The following is a 21,468-nucleotide window of genomic DNA, read 5'->3' on the forward strand; positions in this document are numbered from 1 at the left end:
TTTATGGTCTGCAAGCACACAACTCTACCTATTCCCATCCTTCTGTATGACTTGCACTTGCAACTTTCTTCTGTTCTTAATTTCTCACCCTTCAGTTTCCATATGATTAACCATCCAACTCCATAGCTGCCCTGGTGCTGTTGTTTCTCATTTGAATTCTATCCCACGTGCTAAATCAGCTACACAGTTGAGTTATCTTCTCTAAACACTGTGTTCTCCAAGTTCCTTTTCTGTGATAACTATTGAAACTTCTTCAGCTTTTTAAATCTTTCTTTCTCCAAGAATGGGACTTTGTAAAACCTCTATTTTGTTGATCTTGATGACTTCTTTTCTGTTCTTACTTCCTTTATTGCTCTGTGCTTTTCCTCTGTTAGTTCATCCATCCCCTCTAGGGTCTATTTTTTTGTTCTTCTCATAAACTTCCAAACCCTTCTGACAATTCATGATCCTGGCTGACTCCCAGTATGCACTTTCTCAGTTCCTAATGCCGTCTGCCATGCAGAGATACTGCTGACTATCTCTGGTGAAAATCTTTTGATTCTGCTGACTCTATTTCTTAATCTCTAGGGTTTTTGTCATCTGTTGTGAGTATCTTTGCTTGCATTTTTGCATGTTCCATATTTTTATTAATCATATAGCTCAGTTTATCTATTCCCCTCTCTCTCCATTTGAACTTCTTAAAACTAAGTAGCCAGCTAAGGTCAAAATTCACACTTCCTCCTCATTTACTGAAAAAGACAGTAAGATTTTGTTTCATAGTCTTTGAACCTGTTCCAGTGAACCTGTCCCCATCTCCCTTTTGACCTTCTCCTGTTTTTTTTTTTTTTTTTAAATTTCTGTTTCTCTCCTTGAATTCCTTACATACACAAAAACTGTCTGAGTTTTTTCATATTAAAAACAAACCAACATAACAAAACAACCCTCAATTTCAGAAGTTTATATTCACAAAATCGTTGTCTTATTCTTAGACCTTCTCCATCTCCTCCCCCCCTCAGTATGCATTGTACAACAGTCTTCATTTCTTTTCTTCTAATGCCTTTCTAGAACTGCTCACTTCTGGTTTCTGTCTTTTGCACCGAAACTTATCTCACTAGTGTTCCACTTGATTTCTTCCGGGAGGAATTCCAGACTAGTCCTTTATTCTCCTCCACTCCATCTGTTACCTCTCTGCAATGAAAAATCTTCACTAAATTTTATTGTTCTTAAACATTTGACATGTTGTCCTTTCTGATTTTCTCTCTTTTTAGACTCAGTTTCTTATTGGGTGGGTCTTCCTCTCCCCTTCCTCCTCCTTCTGTATATAGGTGTGTGTTTAGATCTCTCACAAATCCATCCTCAGCCTTTGCATCCTCCTCCACACCTTACTTCAGATAATGTAGCCATTTATGAAGGCATCAGTATCTACTTTTTAGTGGTCTAAACTCTGCCTATCTCAGAAAATTTTCTTGGTCTTCAGTGATCAGCTGAATATTATAATGTTTCTTTTTTTTTTCTTTTTTTTTTTTCTTCTTCATGTTCTTTTCTTGCTCTCTGCAGCTCTGAGGTCTGACAATTCCTGTTTGTCCAGGTTGCTGTAAATCAAATTGAAGGCCTGCTTGTCTCAACACTGAGACTGTCATGATCTCATCTACCTGTCTGACTTTAATGCTTACAGCTTTGCTTTGCCTGATTAATGGTGTTAGTATCATCTGGACTTACGATTGCCTACATTACTTGCTTTTAGAAGTCTGTTTACTAATCTTCTCAAATACAAACTTCGAGTCTTTCTTTTAAAAGCTTTACAACTTGCCGCCTTCTTTCTCTCCCAAGAGAGATATTTTGCCACAAAGTTGAATTTTGTGTTTGCTCTACTGACAGTATTTGTTTTGATTTCACAATTGCTACTATGTTACAGTGATTAGTGCACTTTCTCTTACTATGCCCAATTTCTGTTGAAGCTCCTCCTCAAAACTGCTTCTGTAGTTGATAAGGATAACCTGTTAAGGACTGGGCAGGTGTGTTAGTTGTGCGTATCTTATATTTAAGTTGCCAAGTATGCTTAACTTGAGGCTATTTATTCTTTGTATACCTACAAGGTATAACCTGTCTTGTAAATTACATGGCTATTGAAATGGTTATAAATGAAGTAACTTATCTGAACTATTGAATATCACATCGGCATGTATTTGTAGCATGTATGTCAGTGGAACCCACAGGCACTATTTTTATTTCTCCACACATGCACCCACACATATGTTTAGTAACAATGCTGTTGGAAGGAAAGGTAGACAGAATTTGCAGATAAAAGGAAGGATACTTATAAAACCAAATACAGATTATTGATATTTGCTGTACTTACATTAAAATCATGCCAAGAAGAGGAGCCTGTTGTTCTAAGCCTGGTACAAACTCGTAATAAATGAAAGACTGATCCAAGTAGCTTGTGGCATGTTGTTTACATGATAAGAATTTTCTTTATTGTGTTCACCACAAAAAAATCCATTATTTAAGAAAAGGAGATGGCAAGGAAGAGTATGAAGAGCATCTCCTTATTATTTTTTATTATTATTATTGTGTTTGTAATTGTTTTAACTTTAGAGCAGTATAGTGAAATACAAGCGATTAAAAAAATTCATTACATGTGTTATGCCAATAAAACCTGATATCTACTAATTTCTGCCATTTTCTCAAAATACTGAATGCTGGAGCCATTTAGATCAAGAAGATAGAGTTTGAAAGGTGACACTAGTTATCTAGCAAATACATAGATAAACAGGTAAATACTGTGCCTGTGAAAAGTGTTGAAAAAACAACTTTGCTTTGGAAAAAGTTCTCAACCGTATAGGAATGCAATCCTGACAGCCTTTCTATTTCAAATATCCTGGCTACTGCCACCAAAAAGACTCCCAAATTCCTAAAGTAGACAATAGTTAAAGGTTAGCTAATATCCTTCAAAGATCTGATGGAGATTGTTGTATCCTCCCTTGCTGTTCTCTACAGCTGCATATGCATTCTGAAAAATGTGAATAGATCTGAGAAACAGAAGAATTACTGGACATTATATTGCTGTTTCTGAGAGAGAGTTAATTTATTGTTGATCATGGTGGCTTTAAGTGTAAAAAAGAAAAGGTGATGTATGAAACTATGGTTGGCATACATTTGTATGTAAAAGATGCAGGTTCTACATAATTTTTGTAGCTGTAAAAGAAGATAAGTCACTTTCCTGTGTTGTATCTGTTTTTAAAACAGGTTCTGATAAGTTGCTTATGACCTCTTTTCTTCTTTGCACTTGCTGCTTCCACATGAGTAGCTGCTGCAAGTCATTTGCCTTCTCTGGTTTTTCTCCCTGACCCTGTTTCTAGGTAAAAAAATCTGAAAACATGTTATCTTTTCGGAGGCTGAAATCTGAGGCTCAGATCCTTTGAGATGGGAAGTATGTAGAACTTAAAACTTTATATATCCTACTGCTGATTAAGAAACTAGCAATTAACATAATTTGCCTTTTTTCCCATTTGCTGCCCAGCAGCTAATATCCTGTTGTGTAGTGGGCACATTTAACTTCTAACTACACCTAAATAACACGTGGGCCAAGAGAGGGCCCGGGTCAGCTAGAAGTAAGTTTCATTTAGGCTTTGGATAAAGTCTTCACATCCATCTTCATGCTGTTGGACTTGTCTGTAATAGTTGACATAGCCGTTTCTATGAAGTGAGAAAAAAGGCTTTCAGCTAGTGGGACTGTCCCAACATGACATGAGATGTGAATAATAACCACAGAGGAAAAGCATAATCATACCTCAGCTTGCAATCTGCCCTGTTCATGCCTCCACAACTTGCAACACTATAGTAAAAAATAAACAGGAAGCAAAGGGAATACAGTGTTACACAGACGTGTCCCAAGTGCTATATCCCCTAACTAGCAGTAAGGAATGATGTCTTTTTATTTATTCAGACATTTGGCTGAGACTAGCAATTTAGTATAGATTAGCTCACAAATCGAGCAAATGTGGTATGATAGGAAGGAATGGGAGAAGTTTAAAGAATCTTAACATAGAGCTCAATAACCTAAGTGCTGCTTTCAGGTTTTGTAAGGAGCATACCTCTTGAGGCACACAAAACATGGTAAACACAGCTGCAATTCACTGAAGGTTCTTAAAACAGGTAGTAGAAGTCAGAAAGAATTGAACAGTGCAGTATTTCATTATTATATCCAGTGCTGCAACAGGTTTATCAAGCCTTTTGAGGGGGAACATTGATGTTTTTTTGTTCCAATCCCTCCCAGTTCTGTTGCTGCAGCTTTTAGTGCAACAGAGTTTTTTTCTGGTGGTAGAGTTCAGACAGAGGAAGGGGGGCATATGCAACAGATTAAGTTACTATTTGCCTTGATTCTATTTTATCTTTTAAAATAGAAATCGTCTTCAGTTGGATAGGTGCATGAAGACTAGATAAAATAACATATTTGCCTTGCAAATGTAAGAAATTTATTGTTTCTACCTAAAATGGCTGTTCTAAGAAAGAAGATTGCTTTTGAAATTAGAGGGGAATATTTTAGTGATTATGCAGTCAGTTATGCATCAGTTCATGGTGTCTGTATTGTGCAAAATGGTATATAACCAGCACAGGATGCTTCAATGTAGATATACACAGGAATTATATGTATTAGTTAGCATTTACTTGCCTGTAAAATGGCTTTGGTTTATTCATTTGTGCATTTTCTGCTTCTGTTTAATATCATTAAAATTATAATAATAGTATGTGCTTAGATTTAATGTGTGAAATTATTACTGTGTTTATAGGTTACATATTTACATTAAACGTGTGCTCAGTCTCAGGTCAGTGGCAAATCAGTTCTTTGGAGTCAGAGCTGATTAGTAAAATTTTTAGTAGTGTTAGAGAAGACGGTATTTCTTTACTGAATCATGCTAAACAGTATCTTGGCTTTTGCTATAAAAAAAGAGAAAAGGGAAAAGGAGACAGAGAAGGATGCTTTTATGCATATGACATGCAGCCCTGGGGAAGATGCAAATCTGGAATGAAAACCAATTGCTTTCTACTTTGTTGCATAGCCTGAACTACGTGGAGTAGAGCTGACCAAGAGGAATACGTGCTTTATATTAACTGGTAGTGATTACTGCAGAAAGCTGCCATAAAAGCAGTACAATTAAAGGTACATTTTAAAAATAATTAGACTTTGCAAAACAGATCTTATTACATTATGAATGTGTTTTGATGGGTCTTCTTTGGTAGGTGGATAGAGGGGAAAAGGATCATATAGTGTAGGTAGTGGAATGGAAGAGCAGTTATATTTAATCAGAAAGATAAAATGCACTGTACTTTCCATGTCAAAAGATTTCTAAAAGTGGTTATATATAATATAAGCAATTAAACACAATAATATTAAAAAAGAGGTGTATTGGGGGGGGTTGTTTTTTGTTTTGTTTGTTTTTTCCTGCTTTGCTTTTCTTTGGAAAGGGAAAAGAATTATGGAATCTAAATTGTGGGCACAGACATTGTGCATTAAATCAGTTTTGTGTGACTGTGTCTGCTCAAGGACAGTTTAAAGGACAAAGCTGAACATGGCAGTCACCAGTTGTTTGCCTCATACAACAGGGAGGCATCGATCTACATGTAACAGCTTTTTAGCCATTTAGGTTGATTATCTTTACAAGTTATTTCCAGTATGCTCTTGGCAGCCCCTGAGTTCAAATAACTCACTTTTCTGTATCTCTAATGATGCCATCTTTATGAAATGTCATGCTGAACTTAATCAAAATGATGTTAAAAATGCAAATGTCGTGTAATGGGTCTGTGAAATAAATACAACAGAAAGTGATAATGCTGGAAAATATCTTCAGACTGAGATGGCAGTCATGACGTGTATGTGATATCTGCACAAATGTTTAGAATTTCATTACAGACTATTTGAAAGGTGAATACGCAAGGTCTATACCACTAACTTTATGATAAAATTTGTAAACTGAAATTAATATATTACAATGAATGTATTACAGAGTTTCATCTTTTCAGTAATTATTGATAAAACAATGAAAATAATTTTATATTGCAGCTTTCTATTGTTTAGAGGAACGCAGTATTTAACGTGTTATGCTGACAGGCGTTCCTTAGTTCCAGATGGCATTTGAGAATTACGTAGGTTGTCTAATCATCAATGAGGGGCTTATATGGAGAAGTAATTAATACCATCATTATTTTCATTATGAATCAGCAGGTGTGTCATACGCATAATTTCTAGTGCAGAAAAAATAAAAATGGCTTCCGTTCTGTTATATATTTTACATAGAGGAAGAGGCTGGAAAAGGATTCATTTTGGTTATGTTGTGATTTGTGCTGTAGATGTATTTAGAATGGTAATTAAAAAGGGGAAGGATTTTATCTGTAGGTTTAAAAAGCCTGATTTTTTGTCAGAGATATTAGTAGTCTTTGTAGCTGATTTTTGCATTGTATTTCAAAGAAAAGTAATAATCCAAGTTATTGAAAACATTGACCAAATATCAGAGACAGAAAATAGAAGTAGCCAAGTATTAAGAAAATTAGATATAGAAAGAAGGATTAAGAAAATAAATAATAGATATTTTCCATGTAGCATTATTATTTTAATGTTACCTATTTTGACTTGTCTATTCAAAAATATATTAGCACCATATATTGTATCATTAGAGAAGAGTACCTGCCAAGGGAAGGACAAGGAGACATATTCATTGCAACTATTGAATAATTTCCTATTGTCCTAACAGTTTCCTATTTCCTAATGTACATTTACTGTTATAATGTTATTTTATTTACTGTAGTGATCAGCACAGTTGATAATTAATGTTTATGCAATATTTATGTAGCTTTTATGAGATATGCAAGAGTGTCTTTTAAGATCATGTGTTAGTTTTCCTTTTTGAGTAAATATAAATAATACATGGGTAACTTCAAATCTGTGTATTGTCACCTAGACATTAATCTACATTATTGTAATCCAGAATATAAGGAACATGTCCTAATGCCATCATCCAGAAAAATATTGACGTTCTTCAAGTGTATCTGTCTATGTTAGCACATACATATTAAAAATGTGTCATATGCTTTTATATGGATCCCCCTTTCAAAGGAGTTTCTTCTTTCCACTCAGTCACTTACCACATGATGAAAGCATAGACAGTTTATAAGAGCTATAACTAAAAATACCTGGAAAATTCTGTTATAAAATGGCATTTCTTAGCTTTTCTAAGTGTGCCCATTGACTACATTGGTCTGAGGTGTGGAAGGGCAGTGCACAAGTCTGGGGGTGACAGGTTTAAGGATCAACCTCTTTGCAACACATTATGAATGGCAGTTAGGGCTGTATCAAAGCTAAAGTGGGTTCGCTTTGGGAAGCTTTCCAGGAGTACTTTTTGCTCTGGAATATCCTGGGTAGTGAGCTTTACCAGTATGTGGATGGAAAGGACACTTCAGACATTTGGTTTTTGGTTTCAAAACCATGGACCTTTCTTTTCCTTCTAACCAATACACTTAAGAGTTCCTGGCAATAGCTGTAGCCTCACTTTATACTCTGATAAGCAGGTTGTTGATGTAAGAGTTGAAAATCAATACTCCTGGCACTCATAATGACCTTCTTCCTTCATAATGACATACCAAAAAGTGGAAGCCAAATGTCTTTGAAGCTGGTTTATTTCCTTTTAATTTTGTTCAAATATGTTTCAATGTTATAATGTGCAGTTGCACTGTAAAGGATGCAGAGGACAGCACTGCTGTCTGCTTTTCTATACTCACCACTGTGTTTAAGCTTGTAGTAAGAAGAGACAAAAGTAGTAACAGCTATATTTGTAAGACACTTTCATCAAAATAGATCTTTCCTGTGAAATATGTAGAGCAGGTGCTGCTGTGTGGTGAAGGTCATTTCATTGGGAAATGTAAGAGGTGAAGTCCTGGACTGAGTAGAGTTGCTGAGCCGTGGTTTCTAAGGAGCTTGTGGTTTCCACATAAAAACCTCAGCTTTTTCTTACTCTTTTATCTCAGTTACATTATTTCTTCTGTTCTATGTTTGCTGATACTTGATTGCTTTAGGGGAATAGTTTTGTGCTTACATTTTAGGTAAATCATCGTGTGATTACTATATAAAACCATAAAATATTAACAAATATAATTAAAAAGAGAATGAAGTGGTTGTTCATAAAAATATGACAGGTTTGTTGTACTCTGATTACAGCTTCACAGGAATGTAATTCCATTGGCTTCTGTAGTGTTGCTCTTGAATTAGGCCAACTGAAAGTGAGCCCAGTATATTTATTTTTGTGTAAACTTTGTCCAGTTAAGTTGTCAAAGCTGTGTAGTGTAAAGCTATTATAAGGCATTAATATACATTGGTTTGATGTCAAAAGAATGTTTTATGCTAAATTTTTTAAAATCAGTCTGTTGTTTTCTATTGTCATATCTTCACATGGGTAAACTGCACACTTTCCTAAGTCAAATGACTTAGCACTTTTGTGGTGCTTTACATTCTCAAATGCTTTGTGAATATTAGTTATGTCACAGAGCAGCCTGGTGAGGAAGGGAGATAAGTAAGTGTTATTATCCCTATTTTACAGATGGGGAAGCTGAGGCACAGAGATTAAGTGAATTTCCCAAGGCCACACAGCAAGTCAGTGGCAGATCCAGGATTAGCACTCTGGGACTTCCTGGATCCTTCTCCCATGCATTAAGCAGTAGACAACAGTGTTCACTGGACTCAGCAAGCAACTCATTGCAGTAATGGACAGTTCCAAGGACTCATACCTGGTCAGTGTGTCCACCCATTTGTTTGCAGACTGCTGCAGTGTGTCATTATGGCTTGAGTACCTCAGCCCTGGCAGATTTGTGTATTGTGTAACATTTCTGACCTTCATCACTTTCAGATGGGGTGAAAGGAAGAAGTGGTAGAATTCTGACATAAACATGGCACAGCTGTGAAAAACATTTAGTTTTCATGCCTATTTCTGATCCTTCTGAAACTGATGGGCAAAACTGCAGTGGATTCATGGCTTTGAGGATGTTAGTGTGGAGATTGGTGGCTGTTTCTTATATTAAAATAATCCAGAGCATGAATTTTATCTTCCAGGACTGTTTTATAGTCTTGACTATAATTTCAGTTTAAAATTCTCACTTATTGCAACACATAATGATTTCATAGTTTTCCTGACGTGAATAAAAAGCAGAGCGTTACCAACTGAAATGAAGTTTCTAGTCTCTAGTTGTGGAAAGTGGAGTGGGTCTGCCACTATTTTAATTGAATTTCCATAGCACTTACCTCCAAATGAGATTAATTGCACTGAAATACTAGGGAAACCTTTCCACCCCTGTCCCCTCCTCCAACGGGGCAATACAGGAATCACAGAACTGAATCCTAGACTAAATGCAGTGTGACTCTTGAACTGCTAAGTGAAAGGTGGCTTTTCTTTCCCATTTCTGGGAAGTGAGAGTGTACAGTGCAAGGCCTGTTTAATTAGACTTTGCTTAGAGTTTGACAAGTGAATTGGCGAGAAGACAATACTCCCAATTAAGCTGTTTTTCCATGTAATATTAATGGAATAAACCCACTTTTGAAATATGAGGCAAGGCTGAGACTTGCTGTGACATTACAGGAAGAGGAGGCAGGGAAGAAAAAGATTGCCAGAAGCTGAAAATTGAACACATGGGAATGGAGAAGTCAAAGTATATGAGCATATTTTGATAAATATTAATGAATTAATTTGTATTTAGTTTACTGAGATGATCTGTAAGGGCTTTAAACTGTCCAGCAATTTAATATTTTCCCCACTGTAGAATTTCCTCTAACATAAGGCCATTTCAGGATCAGTAAAATACTGATGGCTATGTCTTATGTTAGAATAGAATTCTGTAATTCTGTAATAGCACTGCTTCTGATGTGGCTCCTTAGACTTGGCCTTTGGCATCATGCCTAACCATTCACTCGGGGGCATGGCATCAAGCCAGCACAACAAACACATCCAGTTATATCTAACCACTTAAAAGAATGGATTAATTTTACCTAAGATGATCAAACGGTTTCTGTGAAATTATACTGCCATGGTACATCTTAATAGACTATTAACTAATTCTAAATTATTGCAAGACACAACAGTTTCAGTAGGCCTTTTCTCATTGTCATATTTTAGTTACATGCTATTATCTGTAGGAAATCTCTAATAAAGACACGGTAACACTCTCAGTCTTTCTCTCTTTAGCAGCCCAGATGCTTGGTGCTGACACGTTGTTAGGATTTGTCTGTATAAGATAGCTACAGCATGACAGCTATTTTTAAAAAAGAGCCTGAAACAAAAACTTATTCAGAATGCACGACATCGAGCTCTAGATGTGAATCATTTCGCTTGGGGCATCTGCTCTTAAAGGACAGGTGCTCACGTAGTTTAGTTTCTTGTTATATTTACTGCATTCTATATATAGATCTTAATTTGGCATGTAATGCTAGTATGCACATCCTCTTGCTTAAGACTTACATTAAGATACCAACTTTAAATATTTAAATAAAGCAGTTTTATTTGCAATATCACTTACTGAAACCCTTCCTTGCAAATGACAAGTAAATAAAAATTAATATTAATTTATGGTTTTATATAATGCATGTTTTTTTTCTTCTTAATTTACTAGAAGTCACTCTAAATCATGTTGTGAAATGCAGGCAACTGTGTTTGTTTTTTTTTTTTATAGTTTTGTCAAACTCCTAGTGAAGCCAATGTTTGTGGTTTTTTTTAGCACAGCATCCAGTGCCCTGTTGCTGAACTCCCCAAAGATTTCTTGACTTAGGATAGTACATTTACAGTGCAGTAGAGTTAAAATGCATGTATGACTACAGTATAAAATTAAAAATGAAATACATGTTCTTGAGGAATAATAGCTTTTCTGTCTGCTGATATTAGTGTGTGCTATCTGCCTTTACTGTTACTACAGCTTGGTGTTTGTAAAGAAAAGCAAAAGCTTTGCAATTCACTAGTAGGTGAAGCCAGTTGTTTTTGCAGTATTAAGTTTTCTTTCTTACCATATTTTCACTGATTATCATTCTCTAGCTTTGCCAAAGTGTAAGGAGAGTTAGTTCTAAAGATTGGGAGTTCTGCGTGTAGCTCAGGATCTTGGTCTAAAGACAGAAATACATATGCAGTGCCTTTCTTCAAGAATACAAGAATAAAGCTGCCTCAACCAGACATTTATACTCATCTCCTTTATTGTACTATTGAATTATGTTTTTCTGAGTCCCCAGTAACTAATGTTTACCCATCATCTTGCAGGTTTTAACAGGAGATTTTTTAAACAGCATCTTCATGTCAAACTGATGCATAAGGAATAGATTTTAATAAGAAAAATTAAATTATTAATTTTTTTTGTTCCTGAGTAATACTAAGTAGATAAGTATTAAAAGCATTTTTGTTTCATAGTGCTGTACAATCTTGCTAATAGTTTCCAAATGAGAAGAAGTTTTAACTGTCCTGTTTTCTGTTTTCCAGAGAAATGATGAAGAGGCTGTTGTGGATAGAGGTGGAACTCGCTCCATTCTCAAAACACATTTTGAAAAGGAAGATCTAGAAGGTGAGAGATTGTTTGCCTGTCTCTTTCTTCTGAAAGTACTGAAACACAATTCCAATTTGTAATCTTAGTGATTTGAGCAGGGATGCAAAAGTGAACAAAAGTAGAATCTCCTAATTTAGTTTGAAAAGAGAAATATTCCTAATTTCTCACAGTGGTCCCGAGATACAGATGATGATGGATGGAATATTCAGTGACCTATAATCAAGTCCTGTAAACATGCATGTAGGACTTTAGATAAATCTTTACGCTTTTAACTTTCTGAATATGTAAGTGAAAGCAGGACTGATGATTTAATACTTGTAATGGCTTCTGTGCTTGTCTACAATCCTCATATACTTGCCTAGCCACACCCTCAGCTGAGCAAAAAACAATCTGCAATGTCACAGATTAGACACTTGATAATACACACTGCAGAAACCACCTAAAATCACCATATAGAAGAAAGTGAGAAGTTGTGAGAACTGTCGTGATATTGGCCACGTAATTCAAATAATCTGTGAAAGTGCTGCATTTCAGTTTGTTTAGAGGATCCCAAACTTACTGTTGTTACTGTACTTTCACTGTTGCATTTAGGTGTGTGACCCTCCAAGTCATAATTTCTGCATTAAACTGAATTTCTATTGCACATATGATATCCCTGAGACTGGAACTTGCTGGTCTTAATTGTTAGCTTCTTGTGGTGAGACATGGAAGGTTCTGGTCTTTGTCATATGGAGCCATAGGAACTAGAAAAAAAGAAAAACTAAAATCGGGGTGTACTTCAGCATCCTGCATCTGAAATGTTAACTGTCTCAGGTCTAAAGAGAGGTATCTCCATTTGTCCATGAAGCTGAGCTTTCTAAGTGACTACCCTTCATCATGATTTTTTTTCTTTTTCTTTCTCTTTCTGGCTGTATGAATTTTATGTTTTCTGCTGTGTGATGGCCATACTGATGTTTTCATGTGAATACCAACATGCTACATAGCAACTCCCTGTTATTGCTTCCCTCAGCAGTACCTCAAAACCCAGACATGGCTGCATTTTTAGAGGGGCCTCGCTGGGATAGTTTATGTCAGGTAGTCTCACACAGAAAGATGTAAATGTCATGTGATGTAGCAAGTATGAGTTAGGTAGCTCTTTGCTCATTCTGGGGCAACTCTGAGCACATGCAAAGGTAGATCTCAGGTAGGATGTTTCCAGGCTGGCATTTAGGGTTTTGCTTTCTCCAGAGTAAGTGGCTGCTACTGTATCAGGCTAGCAACAACAGTTCAGGACTTAGGCACACAGTGCCCTCTTTTGAACCTCACATGTAGTCTTCTGAAGTCACTTAATCACATCCTCAGACAATGTGAAACTGTTGTTATCTGGTGCCCTTGGAGAAACGTGATTGAAGAATTGGAGCTCTCTGCCTTTCTGACTCCATGATACTGACTTACAGAGTTTTTTTGGGGGTGAGCATACCCCAAAACTTGTCCTTTTGCTGAGTCATTTCACTGATTATGTAAATTGGAACATGACAGTAACACCTCCCCAGTTCTTCCATAAATTTCAATTGTTTAGAACATTGAAAATGTGTATTTAGCTTTTCTTTAAAATCACACTGCTTCATAATGTTCTAATTAAACAATTATTTGTTGTACAATCCTACATAATGCAGTTTAGCTTTCTTAATAAATTTCATGTCCAATGTAAGATCAGATCAGTGTGTCTTTAAATATATAATCACTGCATCCAGAAATACCAAGTGACAAAAAGATTTGAAAAGATTGTAAATTTTAATATCCAGTTACTGTTAATAGCATGTCCATTTGTTTCGCAGCACATCTAGGCACTTTTCCATCTGGAAGCAGTGGATGCGACTCACAAATGTTAGTCTTATTCTTATCCAATGTACGTTGTTTTGGGTATTGCTGGAAACGTACCTTTTTCTAATGACATAACTATAAAATGTGAAATTATATAATCAGGTGCTAATTGCAAAGCTTAGTAAAAATAATATAATTAGATAATTGATAGGCATCATGTAATTAGCTCAGTGAGAGGTATTTAATTTGGTTTATGTTGTAAAAATGTAAATAGCTGGTTACTGAATATCCTAGCAAAGACTATTGGACAGGGTTTAAGTTTCAATAGCACCATAGCAGCAGCATTTGAGAAACTGCAATTCATATGAAGAACTGAAGGTTGTTTAAATCTGAAAACCAGTATTCAAGTTTTTTGATTAAGTATTTTAAAAGTATTTTGTTATTTTTAAATTTAGACTGTCAACATTTGAATGTCAGGAATACTGATTTAAATGTGTACTGAAATTTCCATCTGAGATTTCTTAGCCAGGCAAATATTTGTATTTACATAATTTGGGGTAGCTATTGTGCAAATATAATGCAAGTACATATATTGCTTAAAGCATGAAAATATCAGGGTGATTAATGCTGCCTCAAAGAACGTCTGCAAGACCAGAATTTTGCCTCAGTCTCTCTAGATCACTGCTTTCTTTCATTGAGCAGTATAGCAAAGATCTGGTCGTGTTAGTGCCAGTAAGGATGCTTGCAATGTGTACTTAAAATTATATATTTTTACTTAAGCTTTGTAGTGTTTCAGAGGTGGATTGTTTGCAGACCTTTGGCATTTAGATTCTCAGCATGAATGATTTTTCTGTATAGGTTGTTTTTCCTGAGTTGTGAGATCAAGACTACTCACTAATTCCAAGCAGGTCATTTATCTAACTGTTGCATTAATGAAGGGACAGAGAAAGCATTTCTAAAAGCAAAGCAAGAAACCTTTCTCTCCTCATTATAATCACATATTTTTGCATATTATCTTTCAATGTGTGTACAGACAAAATTCCTATTCAAATAAATATACTTTTATTTTTATCAGAAGTAGAGTTCCTAAACGAGAACTTGACACTGATTCTGGATCCTTGATTCATAGAAGTGAAGATTTTGTTTAGGCTTCTTGTTTTCTACATTTTATCTGCCTAAGTGGTGTGGAAAACGTGTCTCATGGGAAGTCAAGTTTGCCATCTTTCATGTCTCTCAGAACACATAAAACACAGTATCCAGTTTATAAATCACTGCCCATCAGAATATGCATTCTGATGCTTTTGGCAGAGTTTAGGTATGGACTAATTACTGAGTCACAAAAGGCTTCACGGTAAATTAGGAAATAAACATCACTAGTCCAGCAATGAATGTGATGCAGAACCTGAGGATTTAAACTTATTAAACCAAAAATTATTCTGAAATGTTAGTGTGCTTGTAGAGATGCTTGTATTTAACAATCTGCATTATGATTAATTTTGATAGTAGATGTCCTGATGACAATAAGAAGAGAAATCGTAGAGTATTTAATTATTCTCTTTTAAAAACTGTAATGTTAGTGGGTTGTTTTTTTTTTAAATTTGTTCTAGCTTGTGACAGTAATTTATTTATTTATATATATATACAGTTAGTGTAATACATGAAAAACGAATTGTGATTGAACTCTGATCTCCATATATATATTATTTAGTAAAAATCTTGAGTGTCTCCAGATATTGAAGCAGGCTTTTATTCTTAGAGACAGGATGTTCTTTATAGAAAAAACATAATAGCAGACCTGTCCCCCACTGACATTATTTACCTGAGAATTAATAGGACCTAGCAGCTCACAGGACTGAAAAAACATAAATCTTATTGACCTGCTGGCCTTAATTCAGCATTGCCTCCATGTAGAAACAAGTCAGCTATTAATTCTGCTGGGCCAGTCAAGAACATTGACCAAGGTCTCCCCTCCCTTTGGTTCTCAGGACCCTTCAGCCTATTGCAAATAATTTGTTACCCTGTCAGTACTGATCCCCTGCTCTGTGCTTCCCTTAGGTGCCCTGTTCATCTTGATGTTCCCTCTGACCTATCTCATGCTGCTTGTGGCAATGTTTATTAGACTTAGAGGGATAGAATATAAACTGGGGAAGTGACGAATTGGTTGGAGATTAGGGTTAGCCTGTAACGTCAGATGTGATTGTATGGCTGTAGGTCTCTACAAACAGGTCTCCTAAAAAGGACCATTTTGGCTTTACAAGCACAGAGTTCTTTCATTTTGTTGCATAGCAGGTATTATATGCTCTAGCTTGTTCCTTTTCTCATTTCTAAGGCACATCTTTCTGTAGTGCCTCTCATCTAATTTTTGTCTTCTTTTTCCTATGTCTCTCAATATTCTGTGAGATCTCACTGACTTTTCTTCTGAGCTGTACTTGCACTCTTGCCTTGGCAATCATCTGTTTTTTCCCTTCCCATGTTTGTAGGAAGGTTCACCTTGAAAATTCATTAATAACTGCAGGGCATTTTCACAACATCTTTTTAAAAGTTTACATGAAGAATAATTAAATAATGAAAGCAAACAAGTTATCACTTAGTATTGGCTGAGTGCCACAGTCTTTTGTTGATCATTGGCTTTGGGGTTTGAAGTTTGACTTTGCTTCAGCTTCACTGATGAGAAACCTTTTCAATATTTGTGGGGACTTGTCATTATTGGTGAAAGCCGTAAAATTGTAAGATGGCATCACTAGACAGAAACAGTCACTTTTTAACATACAGTTGTGCTAGTACTAGGTTTTGTTGTGGTTTTTTGTTTGTTTGTTTGTGGTTTTTTAAAATTATTTTTGTTTTTCCAGTGTCAGTGGAAAGTGTGTGTGTGAGAGGGTCCTTCTACATTCAGTCTCCACTGATTCCTTTTTTTCCCATTGTCTCGCAAGGTCTGAGACAAGATCTTGTGGTAGATCTTTTCAAAAAACACCTCTCGACTCCTCTGGAGCTACATACGGAAATATGAAATGAACATGCATGCACTTAAAGAGACTTTTTAGCCCAGTCACAAGCTGGAAAAATGTTTTGCTAAAAGATTTGGTGGGAGGACAGTGATTGATTGAGGTACTTTAAAAAGTCCTGAACTGTAACAACTTCAGTAAGATGCTTTTATCCTCCGTATTCCATGTGTCCTTAACGCTTTCTTGGACCAGGGCTATTGTTTTTTTTCCCCTATGTATTTTCTTTCGGACTGTAACCTAGAATAAGTTATGTGTATGATGTAAAATTTGTGAAGGCTTTCTTGTTAGTTCCTCCAAATCACAGCATGGCAAAATGGTAAAAGTCCCTTGAGCAAACCATAACCATGAACAGTAGCATAAACTGTTTAGGAAGTATTGCTTTTGTCCTTTCTGCTTTCTCTTTAGCTCTGCCTCCCTGCTGCACTACAGGAATGAATCATGAGTCATGTACTCTCTACTCCTACACAATTCACCATAATCGCTATTTCTCCTAAATGGAAAAAGGCAACTTTTTAAACTCGACATGGACTCCTGGTATTCTATCTTTACCTCACTGTTCTGAGAGGATGGAAAATTGCATGTGATTCAGCTCTAGCTGGCAATACATAGAAGAAGCTTCAAGGCATTGAGTGTTTTCCAGAGGATGGAGGAACCCTTTGAATCCTGATGTGGTCACGCAGTTATTTGAGACTTGGCTCGAGCTGTTGGCAAAATACTCTCTCTCAAGGCATCTTGACTTTGTAGTGTATTTCCTTAGTAGGCCACAGAAGCCTGCATTTGCTCCTTCTGGAGATGTTTCAAGACCCATCTGTTCCCTTATCGGCCCCCGTCCATCATGCCCATGAGCAGGCATCTGAAAGCCTTGGTCTTGGCAGGTTCCTAAGGCAGATTCAGATCACTCTGGATGGAAGGCAGCACAGGCAGATGTACCCTGAGCACCTGGCACTCACACATGTTCAGATCCAGGACAGTCACTATTTATGCAATAGGGACTAACTTGCCTGATTGACTAAGGGGCTCTTAAAGTACCTGCTCAAGTCCTACATGCCTGGTGTGACATGGAGGCCTGTGGGGTATCCAATGATGGGGAAGTGGGGAGGTGAATATGCTTCATATGTATGTTCTTCCTACCAAATGGGTGTATTTTCTATGTTAAAATTGTGTTTGGAAGGAGATTGGGAGGCACTGAGGCACAAATGTCTGTGGTATTAGCATTCCATTAAAAATACCTTAATTTCCCTAAATTAAGGGAAACATTTACAATTTCTTTCTCTCCACCTCCGTTTTCCCTTGCAATATCACATCCATTCATACAGTTGGGATTTCTGGAAGTTCTTAAGTTGTCAAGCACCATAAATTATGATGAGATATATTTTTTCAAAGCTTTAGAAATCCCACTACATTTTTTTTCCTTTCCACTTAATAAATAAGATAGGTAGCTAGGACAAGCTTCTGTTTTGAAGACGCAGAATACCAGGTTCTGGAAACCATTTTTAGATGTTAAATCTGTCATTTTCAAGGGCTATGCAGAAAATAATTGCTTTTCAGAGGTTGCCTTTTTAGTTGATAAATTTGCCACTGGGTTCTTAAAATAAAATTTAGGTGTTGGGAAGAATTTCTCCTTTGGAATACATTAACCCCAAACACTGCTTCTACTTAGATTTTCTTATGAGAAACTTCTCTGCAAGATGTATTGATCTTAATAACATATATTTCATATCTCTCTTTTTTAGGGCAAAGAATTAATGCCACAAAGTGCAGGTATTTACTGCACAATACACATTTCCTTCAAATTTTTGGAAAATCTTGATATTTATATGTGCTTATTTATGCTTATATGTACTTTCATGTCTCTGAAAATTTAATACAATTAACAATAAATTTTAAATATTTTATAATATAACTTGGATTTATAAAAGTAATCCTTTAAAAATTAAAAAGAATACTTCATAACAAGGGTCATTATTTCTTTAATCCCTAAAATAATTTTACTTAAGGAGTGTTTTACTGCTTTGAAGGTAAAACACAAAGGGCCGATCTCTAATGCTATGAATGCATAGATTTAAACTAACTTTGTATTTTGGGTTTTGCTCCCCAGCTATATGCATTTTGATTAAGAATAGTCTTTTTTAACAGCCAGTATTTTTACAGTTTAACAGTTGATTTATAGCATTGTATAAAGGTGACATTGCAGAGCGGATCAGTTTATTGCATTTATTTAATAAGCTTTCAGATTATAAATAATCTTAGTGTATTTTCTCAGAGGTTCCATTTTAAAAAATCATCCTTTTCTAAATTCTAATACTGAAAATATTTATGTATGTGCTTATGTTTAGCAAAATCGCAGTATATCTGGACTAAGTCAGCATTTTACTTCAGAGTGTGTTTTCGCAGGAACAAAATCATAGTTTTTCCATTAAAAAAATCTATTGATGTTAGTTGAAAAAGCTCAAAAAGGCCAGATAAATCCTATGGCTCATTGATACCTAATTTAATTCTGATTTTTAAAATTACAACATAATTTTTGAACTAAGAATTAGCAGGAGAAATAGTTTTTTGACCTATTAGATGTACATTTTTCATCTGAGAAAGGACAATAGGCCAAACTCTGAAGTGTGTCCAGAGCCACAAATCTGTGTGTGTGTAGCTGAGTGCATTTTATCTATACATGTTTTATGGACCTGATTACTATCTGTGCATGCATGCACAAAGTATCTTGCAACATACTCACCATAGTCCTTGGCTGAGAGTTAACAAAACGAATAAATGTTTTAAATATGATTTTTCTGTTACAGGGTGGTTCCTCAGAAGAGGGGAGAATCAAACCAAACTAACTGACTAAATATAGTAACAATAAACTGCAATTGACCACTTCAGCTGTTACCATTTTTTTGCAAGAATGGCACAAGCCTTGGAAAAACATATTTGAAATAAAATGTTTTGTAAACATGGAACAAAATGTAAAGCGTTAATCCCTTTGTAGATTTTTGACTAACAACTTCAGTCCTTTCTCAGGTGATAGGACTCTACAGGACATGGTACATAGTGCAGGTGGCAATACTGTCAAAAAGCAACACCCAGTGTGGTGTTTTTGAAGACTTGGCTTTAAAGTATTATAAATCCATTTATTATGCTTACCTCTTAAAACTGTGTGCAAACTGTGTGTGAGAACGGTTATTAGGTGGGACCTGATGGTGACATTGTGTACCCTGATTAACTTACAGTTCTTACTGTTTCCCATTCTTTAGTGCCTTTGTAGCCTTGAGGAAAGAATGAGAAATTATCATCTAATTGAGCAAGGCACTGGGCAAACATAAAGCAGAGCAGACTTATTTTACAATATTTAAGCAATATTCAGACATTTAAGATGGCATCTTGATGATATAAATAATAAAACATACAGGAAAAGCTCTTAAAGATAAACAAAATGTCCTTATTCAATTAGTTATAAACTATGAGGAACATATCTAAATCCTACTGGATATCCCGTAGTTGACTTCAGGTGTTCTTTTTTTGGAAAATCTAGTCAGTTAAAGTGAGATCTTACACCTTCAGGTCCTGTATTTACTAAGAAAAATGTTATTTTTTTTCGTTTTTGGTCGACAAACTATCCTATTGATAGCACTTCTGATTTTACCGTTGATGTCAGTGCTGTTCATGAGCTACCCACAACCTCTGTGTTATGCTGGGTCAGAAATCCTCTAATAACTGCTTTTGTGCACAACATTAAAATTACAGAATCCATCTGATTCTTGGGACTTTCTTATGACAATGGGAATAAGAGCAAATCCTCTTTAGGTCCTCTTGAAATGCAGAAATTTGGAAAAAATGCTGTTTTGGAAAAATACTTGTTTTAGGATTGTGGCTTAAGGGTTAATTTGGTATTTCTGTTAGAATTTTTATACTCAGCAGAGTTCTTGTTTATTCTCCTTTTCAAATTATTCTCATGTTCAAATAATGTAAGTCTTTGGGGAAAAAAAAATCTGTTGAAGAAGTTCATTGGAACAGATGTGGATGCTTCTCTCCAGAGTAAGGCAGCAAGAAACTGTCTGTCAGAAAAGGCTTGGTGTTTCTGATGGGAGCCTTGTGGTTGGCATTCTGGTCTTGGGAAATTTACAGAGCTCACTGGAAACTCCTCTTTAGTACTGTCTCAGGCAGCTTCTACAGGAAAAAGTACCTTACATTATGGACACTAGTTGATAATCTTCAACATCAAAAGGTTACTTGAAGTAAGGTAATTTTACTCATTGGATTTCTTTCCTCTTCCTTTTTTCCCTCTGCTTCTATCAATCACTGTCATTTTGCCAGCAATTCAGAATTCATTAATTTTTCCTTTCTTCCCAAATGGTCTTTTTTTGCTCCACAGTCGTGCTCTTTTAAAAACCAGAAGTTTTTAACTCTTTATTTGGATTGTTTTACTTTTGTTTTTTGCTCTATCATTTTTGTATAGAAGACTGTTCATTTCCCCATCAGTTTCTTTTTTTCCTCCTTCTCTTATTTTCCTAAACCTTTTACAAGGACTTAGATTCCTCTCTATGTTTATTGAAATTATGCCTTGGTAGAACTCTGTCAGCCTCAGTCGGTTCACACAGAAGGAATAAAATCCATTTTGATTTTTCCTGTTTATCCATTTAAGTTTCCAGATTCTTCTTTTCATTGTGAACTGGTATTCTGTATAGAGAAAGTTTTATTTGGACACACATCAATGTTGTGGCATGTTAGGGCGTGTTTCCTGGTTTATTGGATAAAGTACAGTCCGGGCTCAAATCCTGGATTCAGCCTTAGAAATTAATTGAGTTGTGAACCTGAATCTGTGCTTCCTGATGCAGGTACAACCCAAGCATTGAAGTGCACGAAACTAGGATAACCAGGCCCACTTCTGACAGAAAACAGCAGGAATGTATTAAATTACTAAACCAAAAAAGCAATCTGTGTGCACTTCTGGAAATTATTAAAGTCTTAGGAAGGTAACCCCATTATTTTAAAAATGTTTGTTTTGGTTTTGTTTCTACCCAAGGAAGGGGAAAAGGAAGTGTTGAGCACTACACTACTGCTGCCCTTCAGTATCTTTTTAATGAATTCTTTTTATGGAATACATTTTTCCTTGTTTCATGCACCA

At 35.8% G+C, this 21,468-nt stretch overlaps 1 protein-coding gene across 10 annotated transcripts in view; it reads left to right on the forward strand.

Annotated features, from left to right (window-relative positions):
- Window positions 1-21,468, forward strand: part of SLC4A10 (solute carrier family 4 member 10) — a 146,976-nt gene that overhangs the window by 42,844 nt on the left and 82,664 nt on the right. For 5 of the 10 annotated variants that reach the window (XM_051623723.1, XM_051623721.1, XM_051623722.1 and 2 more), the window contains 2 exons: window positions 8,571-8,760; window positions 11,481-11,562. In XM_051623723.1, coding sequence (XP_051479683.1) covers window positions 8,734-8,760; window positions 11,481-11,562 — 109 coding nt within the window. In that variant the 5' untranslated portion in view covers window positions 8,571-8,733. The remainder of the gene's footprint in view (window positions 1-8,570; window positions 8,761-11,480; window positions 11,563-21,468) is intronic. The other 5 variants (XR_007889924.1, XM_051623719.1, XM_051623717.1 and 2 more) reach the window with 1 other exon arrangement.

Source organism: Apus apus, chromosome 6, assembly GCF_020740795.1.
Source record: "Apus apus isolate bApuApu2 chromosome 6, bApuApu2.pri.cur, whole genome shotgun sequence".
Taxonomy (NCBI): domain Eukaryota; kingdom Metazoa; phylum Chordata; class Aves; order Apodiformes; family Apodidae; genus Apus; species Apus apus.